Here is a 27,225-nt window from a genome sequence, read left to right as displayed (position 1 = left end):
GGTGAGGAGGGGATGATCGTCCTGAGACAGGATAGTGCAATGAGGCCAAAGAAATGAGTGTGGAAACTGAGAACTAAGAAAGAAATACCCGGTGTTTCCAGCCCTGGGCTGGGTAAATAACGTTAGTCTAGAAAGGAGCAGGAGGCCCATGGAAGATGAGTTGCAAGAAGGGCCAGGTTTTTTCCTCAGCCTAATGTTGAGAAGCTAAAGGGAAGAAGCTAGTAAGAGAAGGAGGGAGAATGAGGAAGTATGGGTAGAAAGGATGTGTGCTGAGGAGGCAGATATGGAGGAACTGGATCCATCCAGGGAGACCCATATCACACTGGCAGCGGCTAAGGGGAATGTCAGGAGTGGGCTGGGCCTAAGGTTTGAGGGAGGAGGAGAGATGACAGAAGCCAATGGACCTGGCCTCCTGGCACTAGTGTATAAAATGATCAGAGGAGACGGCACAGTTGACAGACACAGTGGAGGAAAGATAGATTGTAGCCATCACTCTGCAGGTGCCTAGGAAGGGCTCCAAGTGTTACCCAACGGTGTGGTGTGTATGGCTGCAGTCTCTACATGGCTAAGCCCATTGATGAGGATGTCGAACTCAAAGAGGTGACCCGGGAATAGTCTGAATATCCCAAAACATCGTAAAGGTCTTAGAACTTGTGCTTCTAAGACTCTGGGATCCCCCATAGAAAATAATTGGTTCATAGGGATTCTACCTTCCAGGCAGAAGTAGGTCAGGTTCAGGGCTAACAGGTTAGTCCCCTCCTGAGTGGTCTGTTATCAAAATGGTGAGCCTGCTCTGGCCTAGACTCTAGCTTCTTGTTCAGCCATATGACATTTCCTGAATATACCATGCCTTTGTAATCCCTTCGTACCATGGGGACATCTCCAGAATTTAGCAGATTACAGGCACCCAAGGAACAGTAACTGTTGTTCACTTCCTTTCATTATAATGTGTACCCCATTTCAGTTAGTTTCTTTTAAAAAAATAAAAAAAGAGGTTGTTACATTCATTCATTCATTAGGTGGGGAAGCATTCTAAAGCACTCATGTGGTAGTCAGGGAACAACTTGGAGAAGTCAGAACTGTTCTTCCACCATTTGGATTCTCCACATAGAACTCAGGTCAGCAGGCACACGTCCTCACCCACCAAGCCGTACAACTGGCCCTCAGATGGTTTGTTTATAGCAAGGCAGAATAGATTAAAACAGGTAGAGTTAGTCGTGGGTTAGAGTCTGAAGTTTCGCACCCTCTAAGTGTTCTTGAACTTTGCTGGACCATATGACTCTCATCAGGAAGATGGTGGAAAGAATACAGAACTCTTCCTGGAGAGAAATGAGCTCTGCCTACCATTGGCAGGTGGGAGGCAGTTAGATATGAGCTGTTGGGATAGAAACAGGCCCAGCTGCCCCATTTCATCTAGTGTTCACTTACAGCTCAGTTCACACAGTGGTATAGGCCTGGCAAATGGCTGGTAGTCCCAGGCATTTACAGATGGCCCTCGGGACTGCACACAAAGTTGGAGGGGTCACAGAGCAGGGTCCCAACCAAGATAGGCCTCTGAAGTTCTGTCTTCTACCTCAGCTGAGCCTGTCTCTGAGGTCTCTCCCTCCTTGCTAAGCCCCTCTCCACCACCCACTCATTTGCATCTCTGTACCCACCCAGGCTCCTAGAGGGGTCATTTACCCGCCAGAGACATCATCATATTCTGTAATATGATTGGAATCTGAATATATATTTAAAATGACAAGATGGAAATTAAAATTTAAATAAAGAATTACTTTTCTATAAGTTTCTCTGAAAGCAGTAATTTAGCAGCAAATTGATAGAGAAAGGTAAGCGCTGGTCCTTTAAACCATCGTGCTGGTTTCCGGCGGCCGAGCCAGAAGTGTCTCAATTTAACACATCATTGGTTAGTATTATTAGAAATTTCATCAGGCTCTGCAGTGTGTTCTGGTGGGGCTCAGAAGGGGATGCCAGGGGCACAGGCCTGGGGCTGAAAGAGGCCACCCTGGTTAGAGGGGGTAAGGGGGTCACAGGAGACACCACCCCCAGCACCAAGTGGAGCTTTAACTGTGCTTGTCTTGTTTATAGCTCAATAGCAGCCGGAAATAAGAACTGCGGCACCCTTAGGTACCATTAGCTCCTCTCATAGGTTTGCTCGTCAACACATCCTCTAACCCAGTGGCTCTCAACCTTCCCAATGCTGAGACCCTTTAACACAGTTCCTCATGTTGTGGGAACCCCCACCATAACATTATTTTGTTGCCACTTCATAACTATCATTTTGCTAATGATATGAGTCATAATGTAACATTTGTGTTTTCTGATAGTCTTAGGCAACCCCGGGGAAAGGGTCATTCAACCTCCCCCGAAAAGGGGCCGTGACCCATGGGTTAAGAACTGCTGTTCTAATCCCTGGAAACCTAGGCCCAAAGCAGGAGTCCTCAACAGTGGCCTCTCCAAGAAGCTGGCTCTCATGAACCACGTGAGCAAGACCTCTAAATCCATCCCAGTCAGGATCCAACAAGCAGCTATAACCACTAGAACCCCTGACAAGAGAGGCACAGACACAGGCACAAAGACCACCATTGCTCCCCAGGGTGGAATCACAGAATCAGAATCAGAACTTCTAGGACTATGGCTGGAAACCTCCCGGATGCATCTCATAGGCCTCATGTTGGAGATTGCTGCAGTGGTGGCGGCTGGACAGTTGTATCACTATACTCTGGAAAGGAAAGGCCTAACAGTCTGGAAACATACTCATGGGCTTCATCTAAAAGCACCCAGACACCAAAAGATCTCACACCCATGCAGGACTTCCACCAATAGTACACCATTCCTTTATTTGAGACTTGCCTTCCTGAGGTCTCACCACTGTGTATGTGATTTTTGCAAACAATACGAATCACAATGTAAATATCTGGGAAGTGGGCACACTCTGTCCTCAGTCCTCACCACTTCCCACATGTGGACCAGAGCATCAAGAAAGCCCCACACGTCTTGCAGCAGAGGGATACTGGAAGCAAAGAAAGGCTGTCTCATCGATGCTCGGCCATGGAGCTGACAGCTGCTGTCCTCTGATTGATTCCCCAAAGCAACCCAAGGGCTGGTGGTCAGAGATGCCTGAACCCTACCCACTCTGCCTCCTACAGGCACCAGTTCCTGCTGTTCTCAGAGAAGCAAATGGGAGTGATAACCTCCAAGGTATAAAAACAAAAATGAAAAGACAGTTTTTGCAACTCCCAAACTCATGAGCTCCCAAATCCATGGGTCTCTGCCACCTCTATGCAATGTTCGGACTCAGAACTGTGCGAACCTCCCAGGGTGGCTCATACTTCCAGACCATACTCTTATTTGCAAGGCCAGTCAAATTATTCTGCCCTGACTGTTAGCGAAGCTACCAAGCAAGGAAGGGTGCTTAAAATGAGCAGGACAGTCAGAAAACATGGCTCTGTCGGCAATGGAGCCCAAGCTGGTCGAATCTGTACCAGCTTGTATTAATCTGTATTGTAATTAATAGCTAGGAGCTCCAGGAGTGGCCCCCAAATGTGTCTTTCCGGGTTGGGTGATTACTTCAGGGAGTCCTGAGGAGAGAACAGGGCTGCAGATCAAGGCCACAGTGTTGCAAGTTTGGGTTCACTGCTGGCATTTTCTTGCCTGTGGCCTCTCAGCTTTTCATCCAAGGCCACTTGACTCCCACACCCACCTGGGGCAGCTCCCAGGGAGGCTGCATGGACTCATTTTGTTTTCGTAGTTACAGAGTAACAGCCCCTTTCTGTGTTTATGCTGCCCCGACTCCTCTGTGAAATGCTGGAGGATGCTGATAACACGAGATGCATTTGCCGAGAGAAGCACACAAGTGACTTTCAGTCTCTTGTATTTTACAGTATACACAGTAAAGTGTATGTCTCTTTTTTCTTTTTCTTTTCTTTTTCTCTCTTCCTTTCTCTCTTTCTTGTTGTTGTTAGTTAGTTAGTTAGTTAGTTAGTTAGTTAGTTAATTAGTATTTTCTAATTTCTCGCAAATTGTGTGTGAGGATGCAGAAAGACTTGTTGGGACCATCCTTCAGTACCTATGTTTATGCCAGTCACCGGGTAGTATTCAATGATCCCGTGTCTAGCCTACAGGGCAGAAGCTGTGAGTGTTCCTAAAACAAAGAGCTGTAGGGACGGGGAGATAGCTCCGTCAATCAAGTGCTTGCTGATCAAGCTTGAAGATCTGAGTTCAGATACCCAGCACTCACATTTAAGGAAATTAAAAGCAGGGAGTGCATACCATCACACGCCTGTATCCCAGCAGTGAAGACTCAGATACTAAGGGGTCCCTGGGGCTTGCTGATCTGTTCATCAGCCGGGCTAGGTGAACCAATGAGAGACGCTGTCTCAAAAATGAGATGGAACGTGATTGAGGAAGACACCCAACATCAACCTCTGACCCCACATATGTGTACACATACGACGTACACACACAGGCAGGCTCAGAGTGGATGTGATGGCACATGCCCATACTCTGTCAGGAGTTCTAGGCCTATGTTTTCTTTTTTCAATTTGAATTATGTAGTGCATTGCCATGTTGAAGGCTAAGAGGCCTCTTAGCCTGCACAGCTGCCATTTTTCCTGTGTACCTTTGACTCTCCATTATGTCTGGCAGAGGCAGGTAGATTCCTGAGTTCGAGGCCAGCCTGGTCTACAAAGCCAGGACAGCCAGGGCTACACAGAGAAACCCTGTCTTCAAAACAAAACAAAAGAACAACTTGCAAAAATCAGTTCTCTCTCCCTACCACATGGGTCCCAGGGATCAAATCCAGGTCATCAAGCTTGGGGACACGCACCTTTACCCTCTGAGCCATTTCACTAGCCAAGGGAGGTTGACCTTCTGATTCTCGTGCCTACGCTTTCTGAGGTCTGGGATTTGTAGGAGCAGATCTCCACACTCCATTTTATATAGTGCTGGGGATCAAACCTAATGGCTACCTGCATAGAGCAAGGGCTCTGCCAACTGAGCTACATCCTTAGCACTTTGGTTGTTTGCTGGCTGCTGGGTAGATTTGGGTTTGTTTTGTTTTGTGTTACGTTGTTTTGTTCTTGAGACGGTCCTAGCTGACGTGTAATTTTATATATATATATATTTATATATATATATTTATATATATATATATATATATATATATATATATATAACACAAACTCACAACAGTCCTCCTACTTCAGACTCCTGAGTGCTGGGATGACAAGCATAAACTACCATACCTGGCTGTTGTGCTTTTTCTTAGTTATGTCATGAGTGCTGCCATTAACAAAAAGAGTCACACTAGGCATAATGTGACTCTGTTCCCCGCAGAATCTCTTCAAGCCTATGTCATCATACAAGTCCCAGAACCAAGTCGGGTACCTCATGGCACTGGGCCCCCAGCAGTACTTATGGACCAGAGTAAGAACAAAAGCAAACTGAGGAATGGGGGAGGGGGAGGGGTCAGGCTCCTGGCACTCTTCCAGGAAGGGGATTCTCACACCTGAGGAGAATAGTACTGGACATGGGGAGTACCATGATCAGTGACAGGGAAATGCAGCCATACCAGCTGTATGTTCCACCCAGTGACAAGGCATCTAGGCCTGCAGGTTCTAGTCTGGAAGCAGGTCTGTAAGATGTTGGTGCCGTCATCAGCCACATGATGTGAGAAAATGGGGCGTGTGAGGGGATGAACTGGGCTCTGTCCTGTGTCAAGGATAGAAATGTGCCAGTTGACCAGGGTCTCTTGAAATCAATCCTGCTGAACTTTTGTGACCACTGCCAGCCCATCTATTCTGGAAGCTTTCTAGGATTTTCTGGCTCTTTTGATAGCTTTGGGAAGAGTGGATGATACCGTATTTGGAATTTCCCAGGATATATTCAGGTCCCTAGCAAGAGTCAGCCTCAACTTCCTGCATCTCCACCATACCCAGGCACTCAAGGAGAGGTGGAGGGGGATCAGTAGGATTAGATTAGCCAAGCCTCTGAGCAGCCACCAGGAGCTTCCATGGCTATGGAGTCAGCTAGTGGTCCCTGGCAAGGAGAGGCAGACAATCCATGGCTCCGCCCCATGACCTGCATGCACATGCCACACTTCTTCCTGAAGCATACTCTGCAGATTCATTCATTCCTTAGACGAGTAGTGATGTCACTGCTCTCGTCCTGTGGCTAGCTATGCCAGGCATAGCATCTGCTGGGCCAGGGTAGCTCTGAGCAACTGTCTTCATGGAGTTTGCCTGGCAGGACTGGGTCGACAGGACCTTCGAGCAGTGTGCAGAGAGTTAAGATAGAACTTGGAGTTCCCATCATCATTCAAACCTTCCTGACCATTTGGTCACTGCAAACCTTTGTGATAGTTTTGTGCGAAGTAGAGAGAAGTCCTCTCTCTGGTTGGACTAACCAGCAGAAAACAGGCTATCTGGCTACAGTAGACTTGTGAATGTCCAGCTTAAGCAGAAGACCCTTCGTGGGAGTTCAGGTACCTCTGCCTCCCAGCTGGGCATCATCCCCATTGACCCCTTTTCCAGCAATCTTTGTATTCTGAGAGCAACACTGTGGATGGTGTAAAACTGTGTACCTGGTCTCCCCAGGCTGAAAGAGGGTAACCCTCCTGCTCTGGGAAGCTGCCGGGCGCTGTGGGAGAGCAGCCCAATGCCAGCAGGTGCCTTCAGCCTGTGCAGCCACCTCACAGAGTTTCAGCCATAAAGGACCCGGGTCTTTAGTGTTCTTCAGTCTCTGAAAGAAGCAGGATGCTGTCAGCCACCGTAAAAATGTGACCTTTGAAAATTTACAAGAGCCGAGGTTTAAAAAGCTGCTGTGTTAATGATGCATCCCATTAGCATCTCATTAAAGGGAAGCTGAGAGAAACCAGCTCAAGCCCAGTGATGGGCAGATAGGGCCAGTCTGCAGAGCTAGCAAGGGAAGAGTATAATGGCAGGCCTCTCCTGATGAGTACCACCATGTTACCGGAAGAGAAGCCAGGGCCAGGGCTTCTCAGATGTCCCAGAGAGTGGCAGCGGGAGGAAATGTGAAGTAAAGGAAGCCCTGCCCAGCCCATTTCTTCGGGGAAGCTGGTCTTTCTTGTACTGACAAGCCACCTTCTACCCCCACCCCCAACCCCACCCCCATCCAGTCCTGCTTTCCTTCTCTAACGCAAGCCCTCATTCAAGATCTGGAAAGCCCGGATTGTTCCTTGGGATTCCAGATGTGTGAGAATCCAAGACCATGAAAAGGAAATTCGGAGCTAGAGACACAGACCCATACAGGGTCCCAGACACCTTTGGAGTCTGCATCTGCATGCGTTTATTTGGGGGTCTAGAACCCTTGACAGGAAGAGAGACCCTGCTGTTCAGTCTCCCTGCCTTACATACTACTGATCAATCCGTATATGGCTCACCTGGAAGCCCTGGGCCTTTTAGCAAAGGGCACACTCCTGCATCTAAGTTGTTTGTTGACAGAATCAAGAAAGGAATATTCACTTGACTGCTTTAATAAAATAAAATTCCTGAACTGCAAATTGCTTGCAGCTTAAGATGTTGCTAGCGCAGGAGCAGAAAGAATGTGAGTGGTTTTATTTATCATTCCTAAAAGGGCGGGGAGTGAATTTCAAAACGTCTTTCTTCACTCTAAGAAACGCTTGTACTGATCATAATAGACACAGAGACAAACAGGAGGCTGGCAGCTGGGTAGTCCCCTAGCCCCCCACCCCCGGGCTCTGGATCAGCCTATACATTCCCAGAGTACCCAACTTCTGTCTGGGGTACATAGTAGTTTGCATTGTGCACAGGTATTCTCCGTTCCATCTGAGAGTAAGACCTGGGTCTGAATAGCATGACCCACCTCACCGCTGCCCTGGCCAGTTCACAAAACGAGACCCAGTCCAGTAGTTATTTGCCAAAGAACAAACCAAGACATAAATAAGCCAGTGCGTAAGCTTATTTGTGTGCTATAAAATAGTGTGCTATTTTTCAAGTTCAGAAACCCCCCTAGTTTGGGGGCAACCATGAGAACTCCCAGTTTTATAGCACAGAACCTGATGACCCAAACTCCAGAAAACTGAGATCCAGCAGTGCAGGGAGAGGACTCAGGAATCTTGAGCCAAGCTGTTTGCTCTCTGGGTTATGGGCCGCAGAGAGGGGCTGCAGCGCCCCCTCCTGACAGAAAAGGTTTTCACGTTGTCAGCCAACAGGCCTGCTGGCAAGGAGGCTGGAGAATGGGGGCAGGGGTCCCAGCGTCCAAAGCATAGCCTCCTTCCCGCTCAGGTGCCTCTGATTTCAAGAGCAATTTCTATGTTTCAAAACCCACCACGATCCTGGAACCTGGGAATAGAGAAAGGACTGCCGCTTGCTAGATGGCTTCTGCCTCCAGATGGAGCGCATGTTGAAAGTTGCCTCTTAAGAGAACTCTGAGAAAGCCTCCCCAATTTCTCCTATGCTTCATCATGATTGCGACTCTCTCCCAATATGGCTATACTCCCCTTTCGTATATCATTTCCCACCCTCACATCCTCATCCATGCCACAAGCAAGAGTAGGGCCTCTGATCGGGATGCTTGTCTGAAGAACTATTTTTTTTTTCCTTGGGAGACTCTTCCTCTTTTCATGTCCTGTTCACGGAAGTGGAACATTTGAAGGACAGGCCAGAGGTAAAGTGCATCCTCATGCAGTTAGCTCAGTACTGCCCTGGGTCTCAGTGCTGCCTGGCTCCTGCTTTCCCAGAAGGCCCTGCTACAGGTGCTGTGTACCAAAGTATGATACAGCAAAAACTCCAGAAGCCCCGCCCAGCCTACTGACCACATCCCTGCTATGTGCCTGGCCTGGGACCCAGGGGAATTACCCTACTCAAGAGCCCCACAGGGAGCTCTGTCTCCAGCTTCCTCATGAGTCAGGTACTCATTAGAAGACTATAAGAAGACAGGTAGTGACCGCACACACCTTTAATCCCAGCACTTGGGAGGCAGAAGCAGGCAGATTTCTGAGTTCGAGGCCAGCCTGGTCTACAAAGTGAGTTCCAGGACAGCCAAGGCTATACAGAGAAACCCTGTCTCAAAAATATATTTAAAAAAAAGAAGACTATAAGAAATGTGGCTTTCACCTGAAGATGCTTCTGCAAGTGTCCCTGGAGAACGTCTGTCTCTCATCCCAATTCACATGCTACCATAGGCCGGAGCAGTTATGGCTCATCTCAAGACAAACTCCACTGATATGTTCACCTCCTTTGCATCCCAGTTTTCTTCTCCTAGCCTCTACAATACGTTTAGATTTTTAAATTATTTATAAATAATGGCCATCATAGAAAATTTGGTATTTAGATGTAGTAATGCACAACTGCAATCCTAGTACTTGTTAGTGATAGATAGGAAGGTCATGGGTTCAAGGGCAGGCTGGAATACAAACCCTTTATAAAACAAAAGCTGGGGATGGGGGTCAGTGGTAGAACACTTGCAAAACTGGTACAGCACCCTGAGTTCCATCCCCAGAACCATTTATTTTGAGAAATGTATACGAGTGTAGACAAGAAGTTACCCATAATCCTCTCATCCAAGGATAACGTCTCGCTAGCATTTGAGTCATCCATCTCTCATACATGTTGTTCAATACTTGGACGGTTCATAGGGGGATCACATGGGTCTAATCTTGTGGTCTGCTTTTCTCATCAAAAATCATAGTGGGAGCACTGTGCCTTCTCATTATAAATTTCTAGAAAGTATACTTCTTAGTAACTAATGTCCTCTCAGGAGCTGTAGCTGGGGGAGGCCAGCATCACCTGATGCTTGCTTTCATTCTGAGGGCCCGTTTCTTGTACATCTCTACAGCTAAGTCAGAAAGTGAGCTCACACAGCACGCTCTGAGGAGCCCTGGGTTCGTCCTAGCTGGGGCCATAGCCTGACCTGTCCAACCAACTCCCATAACTCCCTCCCTTTCTCTATGGGACACCTGGGTCCCAAGAGCACGTGTAAGAGCAACATGGGGAGCGTGCAGTGGCCCTCACTTGCCACCTGATGGTGATGTTCTGCAAAGAGAACAGTTGCCACCTCCTTGGGAATTCTCCATCAACAGCCACAAGTAGAGGTCCCGGTAGACTGAGAATAAGTAGGTACAGTCAGTGCTCTCAGCACATGCCCTGGATAAGTGGGTAACATTTGGGCTATCAGGGGTGATTGACAGTCTGAGGGCCAAGGTGTCCCTCGAACCAGAGTATAGAGTGCTCTATCAGTTACAGTAGTCCCCTGGGGTAGGCTGCTATAGAGATACATGGTAAGACACTAGCTTAGAGTTCCTGGAGGCCAGGAGCTCATCAGATGCAAACCTGTAGATACTCTATCCTGATATCCCATGATCCCTCCTGGTAAGGAGGCAAGGGTCCCAGTGTTAGTGGGGCTGGGCATGGGTGCTCTCGTGCGCTCTCTCTCTCTCTCTCTCTCTCTCTCTCTCTCTCTCTCTCTCTCTCTCTCTCTCTCTCTCTCTCTCTCTCTCTCTCTCTCTCTCTCTCTCTCTCTCTCCCTCTGCTCATGAACCCAGTAGATAAAGCTCAAGTTTCAAGGATATTGCTGATAATTGCTGATGGAACATGTTCTAGACACGGTCCTAGTACAGTCTGTGCTTACCATTCTCATCTGTTTCCCACAGGCTCCGGGCATCTCCAAAGCTGACAATCAGTCCCAGGGACTCACAACCAGCATCCGATGGGGGCAGACACCTGTCAATCAGTCCACACCCTGGGACACTGATGAGCCGCCCTCCAAACAGATGAGGGAGAGCGACAATCCAGGTGCGTGTTCATCAGCTGACAGGGACACACCTACCAGCTGGGTGCTCTGTTCTTCTCTAGAGACCCTGTCCCATGAGTCTGCAGAAGCCCAGATGTCAGGCTTAGGATGTATAGGACCCCAGGTTTCTCAAGTCCCACTTCCAAGGAGATATTGTTGGCTTGCTCATAGTTAGATGAGCAACAGGATGCTCTAGCCCTAGGACTGGGATTTCTCCCACAGCATCTTAGTCCTCCTCTGGCAGCTCTGACCTTCCACTGCTCCTGGAGCTCCCTATCCCCACTTTGGAACAGATACCTGGAAACACCCCCAGCTCCACATCTTCTGCCAGATAAACATCCCAACCTCATCAGTCCTAAGGCCCATGAGTTCCAGTCCCTTCCCTTTCCAGACAATTACTCCACATCCTTCCAGAGTGCAAAGCCACAACTCAGTGCTAACAGCCTACATACTGCCTGACCAGTGTTCTTCCTTCAGCACCTCCACATTGGTCATTACAGCCCTTGCTCATAGCTGTTCAACCCACAGACATATCATATCCTGCCCCCAACAGTAAGACTGAAGATCGGCGCAAGGCCACCTCTTCATAATTGGGCTCAGGCATCTGGGTTTGGAGACACAATAGCAAATCTCTCCAATCTCTACCAGATGGGGCCACTGTAATCTCAGGTGTTATGTTTTGTCTTGGGTTCTTTTCCTTCTTCTGTGCTTTGTTCCCAGTTTGCCCCCAAATTGTCCTCTATAGCCCATCCTGTTAGCTCCCAAGTCATTGGTTAAAAGCAGTGGTCAGGGCTTGCAGTGAGTGACTGGAGGCCTCTCTGAAGGTCTCCAGCTTCTTTCGGGCATTCATCCCCATCAAAAAGTGAACCGTCTTCATAGTGTAGCATCCTGAAGCTGTCTGGGGCCTTGTCAGCCAGCCTCTGACATTTTGATGCATGTCTCCAGGTCTCCTAGCTAGTCCCGGGGAGCACTAAGTTTGGGGTGGCAGGCCTTGGCCTTGAGACATCCACGAGCCTGGCTCGTGGTGATCTCACACACACACACACACACACACACACACACACACACACGTTTAACTTGGACATGGTCCCCCTCAGCATCCTATTCTAGAATCTAGCCAGCAATGCTTTGCCAATGTTTCTTGGCTTGCAGGCTCCCTCCCTCATTACACAAACCATAAATATTTCTTGCACATTATTGTGTGCCTTGTTCTGCGTGTGATCACAAGGCTTGCAGCCGTCTTACGTGCTAGGATTATGTGCCTGCAGCAGACAAGGAAACTAACATGGGACAGGTGTGTGTGTCATTTACCCAGAACCAGAACGAGGACTCAGAGGCATTTCCTTCTGACTCCTGCTCCTCTTTCAGTGCCCCTGCTGGTTTGAGTATTACTTCATCTAACGTCTGAGCGGGAACTCACAGCCCTTCTTCTAGCCTCCAGGGCTCCCAGTCTCCTGCTTCAATCTCCTCATTCTCAGCCTATACCCTAACCTCCAAGGAACTGAGAAAACCAAGGTTGAACTGGACAATGGAGTCTCCAAGTGAAGGCTCATTAAGTCAGAGGTGACCCAGACTAGACTTCTCTGTCTTTCAGCTTGCTCACAAGCCCCCTGGGTCACCTCCATGTCAATGAAGCTCCAGGTAGACCTTGGCACAACTGGCCTCTCATCTTGCATTATATCCTAAGAGGGGTGCCTAGACTCCCTTGTCCTCCTAAAGTTACTCAAAGAGCCAAACTGGACTCCTCTTGTTTCTAACAAGGCTAGCTGTGTGAAGGGTGTTTGAAACAAAGCCTAGAGTCCCCTTAAATCTCTTCCAAGATCTCCCAGACACCACCCATCTCTTCCCCAGCGCCTGGGAACGCCTTGCTAACCTTAAGCTTCTCTGTACTCACCTGAAACCCCAGCAATGTCCACTGCCAGTCTCCTGGTTAACTTCCACCCACTGCAATTCTCCAGCAAAGGAGACCGGATAACACAAATGTAGCTTTTACCATGTCCGACACATTGTTGTGCCTTTTACTCCCAAATGCACTTTCAGCATTCTGTTCTCAGTCCAGATAAACAGAGAAGAAAAAAAAAAGAGAGAGTGATGCTCGGAGACCCAGGCTTTCCTTGCCAGGGCTCTTAGCTCACATGCAGGAGAGCTGACATGAGCTGAGGTCTCTTTGAACACCTCTGCTTATTTTCCTTCTGCTTTCTTGTTTCTCATTTCTCCCAAACAGATCTTACTTCCCTCTCTGGACCCCTATAGTCATTTGTCACTTGTTCATATCCTGTAAAGCACCTAGTCCCACAACTGTCACTACACATTCTTTGTTTTGTTTTGTTTTTAGGGCAAAGTCTTACTATATGACCTTGATTGGTCTGGAACTCACTATGTAAACTAGGCTAGCCCTATACCCTGCCTTATCACATTCATAAACTGCTAAGTGCTCAGGCAGGAGCCTATTAACCACTGATGTTACTCCCAGTCCCAGCCCAAGGCCTGGGATGGTTGGTGTTTGTTGAATGACGGTAACTGACAGAATAACATTTTTTCCATCTCCCTTACAGGCACAGGGCCATGGGTGACCACGGTGGCCGCCGGAAACCAGCCTTCCCTGATCACACACTCCTATGGAGTAGCCCAGCCTCCCACCTTCAGTCCGGCTGTGAACGTCCAGGCCCCGGTCATCGGGGTGACTCCCTCACTGCCTCCCCATGTGGGACCCCAGCTCCCGCTGATACCAGGCCACTACTCACTCCCACAGCCGCCCTCCCAACCACTGAGCAGTGTGGTGGTGAACATGCCTGCCCAGGCCCTGTATGCCAGCCCTCAGCCCCTGGCGGTATCCACTTTGCCTGGAGTAGGGCAGGTAGCCCGCCCGGGACCCACTGCTGTAGGCAACGGCCACATGGCAGGGCCCCTGCTGCCTCCACCTCCGCCAGCCCAGCCATCTGCCGCCCTCCCCAGTAGTGTTCCTGCCACCAATGGGCCCCCCACAACAGACTCTGCCCATGGGCTACAAATGCTTCGGACCATTGGAGTGGGGAAGTATGAGTTCACCGACCCAGGGCACCCGAAAGGTAAGTTCTACTGTCGCTCACAACCCACTGTGTGCCTGGTCTGTACCTCTGTACCTCCCTGCCTGGTCACTCCAACACAGTGACGTCAGGAGTGTGTTTTGTGATAGCTCTTTTGTTGGCCTCTTCTAACTGTGGCAGGAACTCCCTATTTAGTCAGGACAATTCAGTCAGGAAGCCAATGAGGAGGCTGAGACTGACAACAACAGGATTCATGGAGCAAGGGGGGAAAAAAGATGACAAGAAGGAAGGAAGGAAAGAGGAGCCTGAAAGTCCAGATCCCGGGCCGTGCTTACCTCTCACTCCTAGGCTAGACCGAGAGCTACCCACTCCTCTTAGGGGCCACTAGAACAGTCCATGGAGCCCTTTACCAATTTCCATCCATAAAGACATTCAAAACACTGTCTGCCTGTGCCTGTGGACAAGCCTTCTCCACTAAACTATCAACAAGAGCCGGACCAGGGCCTAGGCATGTTCCTACCACTAGGAGCCATTTGAGGTTTGGGTTTTTAAGGACTGAAGAGGGACTCTGTGAGGCCCTGGGAAGAACAGCTCTGGACTGGTCTCCACAGGACGTCAGCCCCCAGTCCTGGGGGAGTTTCCTTGCAAAGATCTCAGAGGTGGTTCCTTGGGACCAGAAGCTGGGGAAGGGAGAAAACTGTAACACGGTTCTCAGCACAAACTCCAGCCTAAGCAGAACAGGAGGATCAGGAGGGGACTTTGAGACGACCTGTCTTAGATTCGCCTTCCCCTAATGCAGCGACATCCCCAGACAGGCCAGGATTTTATGTGTAGAGGGGAGGTTATCAGGCCTCAGCCAGGGCTAGGCAGCTCCAGGGACAGGAAGCAAGACAGTCTCTGTCAAGCACTCTGGGCTGCTGGGTTGTCCGTGCCTCCTTCGAAGGTGCCAGTAGGTGGCGCTAGAGAGTGCACACAGCTAGCCATGTCGTCTCCACAGAATCTCTGAAAGTCCATCTCAGGGATCCCTGCCTCTTAGCAGAGTAACCCTGCAGTTAGCCATTCTCTGCCCGCTGTTCTCCAGACTTTCTCGTCCCCGTCCTTCTGAGCCATTCTCCAATCCTGCTGATCACTCCAGCGACAAAGCCTCTGCCTAGCTCCCTATGGGGTTTCATGTACCTGCGTATGCCATGACTGCCTTTGTTTGGGAAATCAGCACTAGTTTTAAATGACAAAATTATAGAAAATTACATCTAAAATCTGGTAAACTCTTGCTTTGTTTAAAATTTATTTTTTTTATAGGGAGAGACTAAATTGATTTCTTTGAACTATTTTGGTTTAGCAACCCTTCTCTTTAAAAAGAGAGGAGGGCGGGGGGAGGGGGGAAGGAGAGAAGACCAAAGAACAAAAGCATGCATGTGCTTGTGCAAGCACAAGCACACATAAAACTCTCACTCCTATTTTATGAGCTATCAACTCTGACAGAAGAGGCTATGGAGTCCCAGCTGTCCAAGGCTATCCCAAAGCTAGAAGCATTAAGCAGCTTTCATGTTCCCACAGTGAGAGCCTGCTAAGGCTAATGAAAGGACTTGCTGGCTTTTCAAGTTCAAGACATATATCTAGAGAAAAGGAACTGTTTTGTAGAGAAGGGAACAAGCCTAGCTGGCCCTAGACTTCCCTGGTCTAGGGCTAGACACTGAGCTGGGATCCATCTCTCTAAACACTGCTGGGAACAGGCTATCCCTGAACACCCTCACCCCTGAGATGGGGCGACGCAGGTTAGTAAGGTCAGGCTGCTGAGCCTACCAGGTCACTGAACCATTACAGAGCCACTCCCAGGACAACTGTGGGAGACCAGAGTGTGTGGCCCGACCTCTGTGGTCCCAAGCCTTATAGGTGGAAAAAGATAAGAGGAGACCCATGCTGTTTGCTATACAAATCCCTATGGGTAAACGGAGTCTGAGCCCAGAAACACCTCCTGCCCCATCTCCTGGGAGGCTTTGAGGTCCTCCAGCCATTGACCATGGGTGACCTGTCCAGCACACTTCTCCCATTGGTGTTCACCAGACCAGCTGTTTCTCCAGAGATTACATTAATTCGCCTATCTGTTTGTGGCCCTTGCTGGCAGGCAGGTCCCCTTGTATTTGTGACAGAAGACAAAGGGCTATAAACGTACAAATGTTCAAACACTCAAGCCTGGGTGGGTTTTTTATTTTTTTTAAGTAAATTCTCCTTTCATTTCTAATCTTAAAAGCCTTTATCGCTGAAGCTATAATTTATCTGTCAGGTCTAATGTCAAACAACTACATTTAGGAAAAAAAAAAAATAAGAAACCCAAATTTTGAAACCAAATCTTTGCAACTTGCCATGGGAAAGCCGTAATCCTCCTGATATCACCTGGAGGGTTTGGATTTGGGTCACTCTTAATTTTACCCCCAAGGGATTTTACAACCCTGAAACCCAATTGACTTCACACTCCTAAATGACAGACAGGTGGCTCCAGGCGGGAACAGGAGGCGCCACATGATGTTATCAACACAAATCAGAACTCCGCTTTAAAAAATAAAATAAAATAAAAGGAAAGAAAAAGAAAAGAGTTTTCCTTTTCTCCTAGTCTCCGTTTGAAACCTTGCCCAGCATTATAATAAGATCCACCATGCACTATCCAGCTCATTACAGGCCTATGGTTTTTGCCTTACTATTGTTTGGTGAGACAACCTGGCCTCTCGTGGGGCTGAGTAATTATGCAGAGAGATCCCCCTCCATGAAGAGCAGGCCTTGCCAGCCAGAGGGATGGGCCACCGGTATTTTTAGACTTCATTAGTGCCCTGATTTAAAATTTCACATTTTGTTTCTTGTAATTATCTTCTGATCGACGACTGCACGAAATTTTCGTTCAAGGCTCTATTAGTCCGCCTTCCCAAAAAGGGCGTTGGGACTTTAATTTAAAACTTAACCAATTGAAAAAAGAAAGGCGGTGTGCAAAATGCCTTTTGATTTGCAGTAGGTCAAGTGATTGTCTCTCATCTGTGACTAGAGACGCCAGCATGCCTGCGGTTTGCTTTAATGAGTGTTATTTAAATGCATTGAGCACATATAGATTTTCTTAAGAAACTTACAAGATAAATCTTTCTTTCTCTAAGAACAATTTGAGGGTGGGAACAAGCTGTAGAATTTTTTTTTTTTTTAGATTATATATTGAAAGGTAATTAAAAATAGATTTCATGTGTGCAAAGTGATAAGGGAGGAAAACGGAATTAGTTCCATCTGAGTCTTTATAAAAGACCTGGTGCTTGTCTTGTCTGTAGATGGGGACAGACCTCTGGGCTGATCCTCTGGGAGAAATACAGCCAAGCCCAGGCCTATGTAAAGACTGAGGTCTAATGGCCCCGTTGCTAGAGATCATCGAGAGATCACAGCAGAGGTGCGGGCTGGGGGCAAGGTGATTTCTGTCATCTTTCGTCAGGGAATGTTGGTGGCTTAGACCAAGGTTAGAGGCCTCTAAAATCCCCCAGACCCTGGATCCAGAGGTAAGCTTCAGAAAAGCTGTCTGGTTTTCCACCTGAGTGTCTGGAGAGAAAAGCACTAACGGCACCTGTTCCCTTTCTCCCAGAGAGACACATGTCTGTTCTTGGTGTAGACGGTGTTGTAGGGATGGTGCAGGGACCATGGTGATCCATCTGCAGAGTTGGGCCTCTCAGCCTCAGGACCAAGTAGCTACATGATGATGAAGTCATTGTTGCACGTCTTTCTGTGGTTACAGTTTTTCTCCTCCTCCCCAACCCTAGACTTCTAGACCAAGGAGCTCTGTCCATCCTTGCAACTGCATCCTGCATGAACCACAGCTACTCCAACTTTAGCAGCAGCAAAGACAGTATCTTTGGATGTGCTTGGTGGGACATATCTTAGGATATATGCGGGTGGAATAATGTTGTGACCAGAGTAAGCCTCCTGATATCTGGGAGACTTGTTCTTGCCTGTCATCCTAGTTTTCAGGGTGACTAAGGAAGGAAGACTGCTGTGAGTTCAAGGTCAAGCTGAGCTACACTGTGAGTTTCATTCAGTTCAGCCTGGGCTACAGAGTGAGACCCTGCCCACACACACACACACACACACACATATATGGTGTATATACAATATATAAAATGAGAATGCTTGTACTGTCTTCCTGGAGTCCAGGAAAGCTGATGGGAATTGTGGATGCCCCTTACCCGTTGCCTGCTCACTTTCACTGAAATCTAGCCCAGTTGTCCTGTTCAGGGAGTTTAGCAGCTAAGCTGGCCCATACTGTGCTCCCATGGCACACAACTCTGTGTCTGAGCCACTTTCTGAGAGATGGCATGAGTTACTTTCTAGCAAAGGATGGGAGACTGTTCTCCTAGACTTAGGGCTAAAGCATATCTCCTCCCTCCTTGCCTCACACCCAGACAAATCCAGAGCACCCTGTTCTCTCTGTAATGTATGACAAAGCTGTTTGCCCTTGCTGCGGGAACCCTCCCTGGGCTATCCCACAAATGTCACCCTGAGTCCATCCAGGGTTCAAACTCAGAGCTGGCCCGAAGTGTGTCCCTTGAGCACAAGCTCCAAGAATTGACCAGGGTGGTCTTTTTAAAATGCATATGTTGACCTGCCACACCCCCTCAAAGGTCTTCAGAAGGCCCAGGTGCTCTGGTGTCTGATAGTCACCACCAACACCTTGGTCCCTGACACCCACTCACCTTGCACTTCATCCTTCATGAATCTGTGTGTAGGCCGAGCTCTCGCACTCTCTATTTGAGGCATGCCCTACACTTTGATTCATTCACCTATAGACTGTCTGTGCTTCTTCCCTCCTCAGACAGACTGTGAGCCTCCAGGGTGGGGTGGGTAAGCACTTCACTGAAATCCCATTCTAACCGAAGAGCCAAAACAATCCTCCACATCAAGAGCTATATGGAGCATGTGATGGATGAAGGCACAAAGCCAGGCCTCCCTGGGACATGTCTTTGTACCCAAAAGCAGTCAGTACCCTTGGGCATCCTGATATGAAGACATCTCTCAGGGAAGTCATTCTGCGGTCTCCACATCTGTCCCACACTAAAATTCTATCCATTGAGGCTTCTTCCTACACCGGGTCCCCTCCACACAATACCTGCCCCAGAGCATAAGAGGATGGGAAATTCCACCCCAGCTTTCTCATCTTTAAAATAATAGTGGCAGAGCTGCTTCTACCGTTGCTGTGAGGGCTGACTTACTTTATTTGCAGCCCTCAGTGCTGTGCCTAGTATAACCACTATAAAAGTGTGCATGATCTCTCTCTCTCTCCACCAACCGTGCCACCATTCAGCACCCATGGCCTTTTAGGGATTCAGGTTAATATGATGAATCAAAGACCAATTTGCTTTCCAGAGTCTTAGGAGAGCATGTCAACATCATGATGTCTGAAGTCCTGGTTCCCGGGGGGTCCCCTTTGAATGGCAGAAAATTGCCTTCTCCCATTATAACATTTCACAATCCTCCACCATCACCATAACAACCAGAAGAAACCAACCTGTTGCTGGCACCTTCCCCCAAATCCAAGAACTGTTCATTTTGGGGGGAGGGCACTCTTCCTTTGTATGATCAGTAGAAGTCAGCATCCTGTGACCTTCTTCTTGATATCAGGGAGCCAAGGACACACAGGCAGGATCCATGTATGCAGCAAAAGATTAAACAACTAGTGTTGTCTGATTCCTATGGATTAACTGGCCAAGGCAAGGTCTGGCATGGCTGGCTGGGAGCAATGAAGGTGGTCAAGAGCCCAGATCAGCTGCTTGGGTAGGCTTCCCAATCCCTCCACACACTAACCCAGCAAACTTATGCTGGTAAGTGGGATTCTACCTCAGTTTCCAATTCTGTAACCCAGACCAGCTTGGAAAGTTAGATAACATTAAGTTTAGATACCATGCCTGGTGCACAGTAGGTTCACAATAATGTTGCCTGCACTGGCTCCTGTAAGTCTTAAAGAATACTAGGGAAGAAAGGCAGTTGATCTCCACTGCTTTTTTGTCTCAGGAGCCAATCCCATCACCCTTACTTTACTCAGTAGGTCCCCACATCCTGCCCACACACCCTCTCACAGGAGGCAGGCGTGGCTCAGGTTTGTCCACACTCACAAGATATTTCTTCTTCCCTAGACTAGAAACTGCCCTAGCCCACTGTGCAGCCCTCCTTCCTTCTCAGGACTCTGTCCTTAGGGCTTTGTTCTTTATTATTTGGAGAATTGTCCGGGGCTTAACGGTTTGGTTAACAGATCGTTTGGCTGTGAGTGAACAGGTACACAGCCTACTGCAGTAAAGGCGGCCAGACCACCCCAAGATGCTGTTATCCTCCTTGCAGGAGATGACCCAGCCACACACCCACCTGCTCAATAGGGCACAGGCAGGTTGAGGGCTCTGCACTCTCCCGTGCCGCTGGGAAAACATATTGACTTCCAGCCTCTAAAATACACCTAGCATCCTCAAAGTCAGAGACCCTGCCCCACCCACCAGCAGGGCTTGAAGTCAAAATGTCTGCCAGAATTTGAGGAAACAAAAGGAGGAGACATTTCCCAGGCCTTTACAAAATGGCACTGACCCACACAGTACAGAAACCAGCTGCCCTGACCCAAGTAAGCACTGTCATCGCTCAAGGTCAGCAAGCTAGAACAGGCAATGGCAGAATGACTGGCAAAGCATATGTCAGTGACACTCAGGGGCCATGGGAAAGCTGGAGACATGTCACTTCCCTCTCTGATGCTCCACTGGGTATTTATTGAGCAGCTCATCTGTGTTCTGAAACACCAGCTCTGTGCAGAGCTCATAGGCGACTTCTCCCATAAACCAAACAAAAAGGCGTAGCCAGCATGCTAGCTGTGTGTCCCCACACAATCTCTGCTTCTACCAAGCAGGAGGCCCTGGGTGATTCAAAGTGTTCCAGCCATGGACACAGGCCTTAGGAGAAAGGTAGGGGTTGGCAGTGGGAGAGGCTGCCCTCCACTGGGGGAAATAAGAAGATAATGGCAATAAGAACAACAGAGAGAGCCTGGAAAGCAAAAGGGTACTAGAGATGGAGACCCTAAGGGCAGTCAGGGGACAGAAAGATAGATGAATGGAAGGAAGTCTGATGGAAGTACCTAATACAGAACTGACATTCAAAGGTTTGTCTATAACAGAGCACACACACACTACTACTACTACTACTACCACCACTACTACTACTATTACTACTTACTCCTCAGTTGGTCCACAAAGAAAGCCATCCTGATTTGAGACTGGGTTGCCTAGTGATTTCCAGGATGGCTGTTTCTCAGAATACCAGGCACTCAAAGCCTGACTATACACGCAGGCTACTTACTTGCTGGCCACCTTGGTGTTTGGTAGGTTATAACCTGTGTTAAACATCCATCAGTCTCTGGGCCTTCATGGTCTTAGAAGGAAAGCCTCCTTGATCATCATCATAGCCTTGGACTTAGGTATGAGACACCTGGGCCACAATTAATCCCTGAAAGGGAAATCACGAACACACCCAAAGTTCAAAAGAAGTTCACGGCGTATCTTTCTTTTTCCTGGTGTGACAGACGTTTAATGGCGAAGTGTCTGGTGCCTAACCGTTATCTGAACAGGCTTCATCTGCCGATAGAAGTTACTTGTCAAGGCATGAAGAGTCAGAGCTGATTCCAGAACTTTCCTCTCCAGAGGCTGGAGTCAGTTCTAAGCATGTTTAGGTAGAGCATGTAGGGTGCCGGCTACTTGCTCCTGCGTGAGGTAGAGGGCCTGGATAAATGGTGCACCACATCATGAGGTAGAACTGGAGAAAACATGGCACAAAACCAGCTCAATGAAAAACGATTTGGTTGAAATTACACTCCATTCAGGAGCATACTCGCTATTCTAGAAACATAAAAGGTAAAAATAATACAAGTGTAGTATTTCGGGAACACAAAACATCGTGCAGATTGCTTGAAGAAAAAAAAATGGACAAAAGATGGCCATCTATTGGAATAGTTGTCATTGCCTGTTTTCCCAGTGTAATTCTCTTTTTGAAAAGGAAAAATAAAATGTATGGTGAGTGTTTGTGTATGTTTGCGTATGTTTGTGCATGTGCATGTGTGCGTGTGTTACACCCACCTCAGAGAGCAGCTCAAGAGTTTCACTGCCTCACCAAGCAAATTTCAGTCACTGGTTTCCCAGCAGCATGGTGGACCACCCCACACAGACCTATGGACTGCCTCTTTTCTAAATGACTTCCCTCCTGTCAGTCATTGCCCAGCGCTTCAGATGCTGTCTGCAGACAAGGCCAATGCATATGTGCTTTTCCTTAGCTTGGGCAGCTGTCATCACAAGACACTGCAGACAGGGTGGCTTCAACAGCAGAATGTGTTTCCTTACAGCTGCAGAAGCTGGGAATATAAGTCAGAGTGCAGGCAGGGTCGCCATCTCCTGGTGTATCCCTATTTGATACTGTGTCTTCACAAGGTCTTTGCTGGATTGAAGTGTATCTGTATTGTATCATCTTCTTAAAGGGGTATCACCTCTATTAGATTATCCTTGTAGCCTCCTTAAAGGGATTTAATAGTCTTTGTTATCTGAGAATTTTGTTGTTTTGTTTTGTTTTGTTTTTAAATAAGAATTAGACTTGGCTGTCCTGGGACTCATAAAAATCTTCTTGCCTGTCTCCCAAGTTCTGGGACTAAAGGATTGTCACCATGCCTGGCTATAATAATAGTCTTTAAATCCATCTAATTTTCAAACAGAAAGGGCAGCCCCTCACGACAGCACCATCGCCGTGTACTTACCACTATTTCATCTCTGTAAAGCCAGGACCAAGCTAACCTTTCCACTAAGATGCTAGCAATTGTTTTCTTTACACCGTTGGGGCTAGTCGTGTCTCAGTACAGCATGCTCCCACTGTCCCTACCCTGTCCCAGTTGTGCTCTCTGAAAAGCTGCTCACCTCCCTCTTTTCAAGTCAGAATCTTCTTTGGGGGAGACAAGCCATTCATAATTTGCAATCCATTCCCCATGACTATCATAGTGGATAGCAGGGGAGGGTATTTCCTGAGTCATCTTTTAACAAAAGTACTTCATGTCACAAGCCGGGGCAATGAAGTTAAAGGCACCACCAAAGTGTCACATTCTTCCCAGGAATGCACTAGAAAATCCCCAGGGAAACCATTCCCATTGCCTGGGTGGCCTGGGCAATCACCTCCCCTGCTGCTAGGAATCCTCCATCTTGACAGGCTTCTGTCCTCCTACAGATGGAAACACAGAGACAAACCTGCATGCCGGGACCTGCATGCCTGTGACCTGCAGCTGGGACTAAGGCATGCACCCCATAGAAATTGTATGTTCTCAAAGGCAGGTCCATTCTCTCACACAAGGCCACATCTTCTAGGGTGCCACATGGGATAGATCAGTAATGGCCCCTGAACATATCACTAAGGGGACACTCATCCCAAAAAGAAAGGAAAAGATGACCTGGCAAACACTAATTCAGGGGCATTGGGACCCTCATCCTATCAAGTCTCATGGGTCGATGTCATCTTTGGAAATGTCTGCTTAGTGAACGCAGTCTCCTAGGAATACTGAGTGAATGGTCAACCATACTCATTTATTGTTGCTGAAAGTTACCTTCAGGGGCCAGTCTCGGGGGTCCAAGATGCCTTACTATCTATTGAAGTCTATGCCTCAGAGCCTTAGAAACCCCCGGATTTGGGCCTCATCTTGTAATTCTGAAAGCTTCTGATCTCCCTGGCCAAGAGAGACAGACAGACGGACAGACGGATGGAAGGACAGACAGAGGGAGGGAAGTAGGAAGAATGAGAATGAGAATGAGAATGAATGTGTGTGACTATGGTTATACATGTGTACTGTTTGTGCACATGGTGGGTACACACACTTGTACATGGATGTGGAGGCTAAGGATTATATTTTATCATTTTCCACCTTATTGGGCCTTTGAGGCATGGTTTCTCATTGAACCCAGAGCTTGAGTTTATTTGGCTAGGCTAATGGCCACCTAGCACAGACACCATCCCAGGCTTACCCTCTCTCCGCTGGGGTTATAGCTGTGCTCGAGACCCACTTGTTACGTGGGCACTGGGATCTGAACTCCAGTCCTCATGATGATTGGAATGCAAGAGCTCTCACCTGAGAGCTGCCTCTCCAGGCCCAGGTCTTTGTTCTGTATGAAAATGTTCATTGCCTTCAGGTTTCCCTGTATGAGTGTCACTGGTCCCACGAAGCAGTTAAGTATATATGTGAGCTCTCTGCTATGTCTTTCTAGCAATGATACCTATCAAGGAAATGAAGCTGGCCTTGTGGAGTTGTCTCAAACCATGGTCAGGGACTACCATTCCAGACAAGATGTGGGTTGTGTGGCCTTGTCTTCCAGAAAGGTGCATAACAGGGACGGTGACTGCCACACACTATCACTGTGTGTTCATTACCTATCTACTCCGTATTTGTGTATTCCTTGCAGTTGTCCCATCTGGGCAGATTTCTAGATTTTAAAAAAAAAAAAAAAAAATGAAGACTCTGACAAGGCAGATACACAGTGTTGGTTCCATGAGGGTTGATCTCCAGAGACTATGTCCCTGCTACCGTACCACACCTGTAGGCCTCTATTGTGTTATCACTGGAGCTAATGATAGGCAAGTCCAATGATGGCCGTCTTATATATACTAGCATCATGGGACTGATAGACTCTTAGAGTTCTTTGCTCATGGATGGATAGACAGATGGATATGGTAGATGTATGGGACTTCCAAAGTCAGTCCATATGGTGCACTAGGTTATTTAAGGATACTACAGACAGAGCACTGGCCACCAAATCCACTGGAGCTTGGGAGGCAGGCGGCCCTGGGAATTCTTCCCCGTTGTTACATCTCCCATGCCTTACTCAAAGTATTGCCAATGAAATAAAGTTAATGGAGCCAGTCATCCTATGAAGGAGCCAATTCTGAGCAAAGATGATACATCTTTGAAGTTAATGAGGTCTATTAATTGAGCTTATGCCCTTTTAAATGAATGAAAGTCTTGGAATCTACTAAACAGCAGCGCATCCATTTAGAAGTCGTTATTGACACCTCAAGTCTCTGTCACCAGTGGATGAAGAGCCACCAGGGCAGAGCTATAGGAATTGGCTTCCTGCCGACATTTAGCACAGCCTTAAACTTCTAGTAAGTTCAACAGATGCCATGTCTGGCCAGTCACTCATGTCTTCAGCAAAGTCTTCCATTCAGCCCTTTACAGCCATAGAGGTCAGATACCTCCATGATGAATAACCTAGTAGCTGATCTGTATAGCTGGAAGACGCTGAAGTGTGTGGTCCAATAGCCAACACCACAGAAATGGTCACTGTACAGTGGAACTACTATTGGGCTGTCCCTGGGCTTCACAGGTATAAAAGAACTGGCTGAACATCCTGGAACTTGGCTGCAGCCTGCATGGGAACCAGCATGCCATGGCCCTGTGCTCCCCCACCCCCTGAACATGCACCAAAGCCCCATTTCCGGCTCCTTCCGAGTTACCACCATTCACAGTTGCTTAAGAGCGCAAAGTGGCACTTGTTGTGCCCACAGAACATCTGCTAAAGACAAACTTGTGCCTATAGCTCTTCACTTCAAAAGACTGGCCGTGTTATAAAAAGAAGGGGACCATCTGTCCCTCTTCAGGACCCCAGCGCCTCTTGGAAGAGATCACTGTGCAAGAAGGCAAGAGAGAAGCCAGCATCAACTTCGAGAAACTATTTTGGAACCTGAAAAGAATAGTGCTTTCCCGCCGAGGGAATGGGGCCCACACATGAAGGCCAGCTTGCAGGGGAACATGTGGTGACAGATGCTGAGCAGAAGGAGACCACCTGGGGTCCAGTGGAGATCCCCAACATCACAGAGACTCTGCAGCAAATGACAGATCAGGAGAACTGTAAGATACAAGGGAAGAGGAAAGGGAGAAGCATGTGGTGTGGCAGCCCCAGGGAAAGCCCCAGAAGTCATGGCCTAGGTAGTTTGCTGTTGTATGCAGTCAGACGTCCTTCCATCTGCATCCCTCCACTCAGTTTGGAATCCTAGGCCTTGGAAGTGTCACCTCCACAGTGCAGACATGACCCAAAGGGATGTGAAGCCTGCTTAGGGCTTGTCTGTCTCATGTCCTCTAGCAGAAGCTACAAAAAAAAAAAAAAAAAGTCATATGAAGCCAGGCTTGGTGGTACATACCAGTAATCCTAGCACTTCGGAAGCTGAGAGTGGAGACTCGTGAGTTTAAGACCATCCTGGGTGGCATAAAGAGACTCTATCTAACAAAAGACAGAAAAATGAGAATCCCTATTAAATCCACAAAAGGCTAGGTAAGGGTGGGGGTTAACACAGATCAGCCTTACAGAGGGAGAACATGAACTTCTGAGGAATAGAATCTTGCAGACAATTCCTGGCCAGAATCTCGATGAAGAAGAGCCCCTGGATTCCATGCCTACCCTGGTGTTCCTACTCATGACCTCTAGACACCCATACTATTCCCTGGACCTCCGCTCTTCACACCAAGAAAAATCGTTTACTGCTGTGACCTGCAGATGTCAAGAAGAGTTTGTCAGTGGACCCAGATCTGGGGCTTCCTTTATTTCTGAGGGAAACCTTCTTCTGACACAGAGAGAAGTTGTGGGATGAGGATGGAGGCCAGAAGTGGGATCCTCTGGTCCTTTGTTCTCTTGCCCTGTTGGTCTCTGACAGGATACCCCTGTTCCTCCTCCTGGCCCCATGAATTAACAGATTTGTCTTGTCCTAGGGAAGGTGTGTAGTTTTTGTCCACCTCTTAAATGTTCCAAATTCCACCCACTTGAGCGCTTACTCGAATTTAGATTCTGAGGACAAAGGCAGTTCCAGGCATCATGTATTCAAGGCTCTAAAATTCCTAAAAGGTCACATCCCTTTTATCCTTGCCTCTTTTCAGTTCTTCTCTGTGCTTATTGATTTCTTCTGGCACACAAGAAAACACGGTAGGCAAAGCCCACAACTTCCATAGAAATAAAACATTCTGCAGTCAAACCACACACCATAAAGGAATAATTGCAGTCTGTATATATTGCTAATGGACATCTCTCAGCAATTCCCTGTCTCATAAGCTTTAAACACAGACATTAGTATAAATATGCAGAAATCCCCATTCGGGCAAATTACTCTGCATTTCTGAGTGAAAGGAAGATTAACCATGTGCTGATATCTTTGCCAGAGCTCAGCAGAGTAGGAAAAAAATTCCCTTGGTCCTCCTTAGGAGGGAGGTTTGAGATTCCTTCCATGGGAACTTAGTACAGAGCTGGAGGCCTCAGTAGTTCTCCTTCCCTAAGCAGGTGCTTGTCTGGAGGAATAACAACACAGCTTCAGGAAAAGGATAGAGCCACCACAGTGCTGCTGCTGCCGCCGCCGCCTCCTCCTCCTC

The 27,225-nt window shown here is 48.0% G+C and overlaps 1 protein-coding gene and 1 long non-coding RNA gene across 5 annotated transcripts in view; one reads left to right on the top strand and one right to left on the bottom strand.

The window, feature by feature from the left end:
- The window catches only part of Klhl29 (kelch like family member 29), a 302,932-nt gene that overhangs the window by 231,026 nt on the left and 44,681 nt on the right, over positions 1-27,225 (top strand). For all 4 annotated transcript variants that reach the window (XM_031357487.1, XM_031357486.1, XM_031357485.1 and 1 more), the window contains 2 exons: positions 10,634-10,775; positions 13,329-13,841. In XM_031357487.1, coding sequence (XP_031213347.1) covers positions 10,634-10,775; positions 13,329-13,841 — 655 coding nt within the window. The remainder of the gene's footprint in view (positions 1-10,633; positions 10,776-13,328; positions 13,842-27,225) is intronic.
- On the bottom strand, positions 25,527-26,206 carry LOC116080856. The gene is made up of 2 exons (XR_004114643.1): positions 26,174-26,206; positions 25,527-25,957 (listed from the first exon to the last, which is right to left on the bottom strand). It is a non-coding gene; the product is annotated as an uncharacterized LOC116080856 (long non-coding RNA).

The sequence above is a fragment of the Mastomys coucha genome, unplaced genomic scaffold (assembly GCF_008632895.1).
Source record: "Mastomys coucha isolate ucsf_1 unplaced genomic scaffold, UCSF_Mcou_1 pScaffold6, whole genome shotgun sequence".
Classification (NCBI taxonomy): Eukaryota; Metazoa; Chordata; class Mammalia; order Rodentia; family Muridae; genus Mastomys; species Mastomys coucha.
Note: the sequence above shows the minus strand (reverse complement) of the source record. Positions and strands in the feature narration are given on the sequence as shown.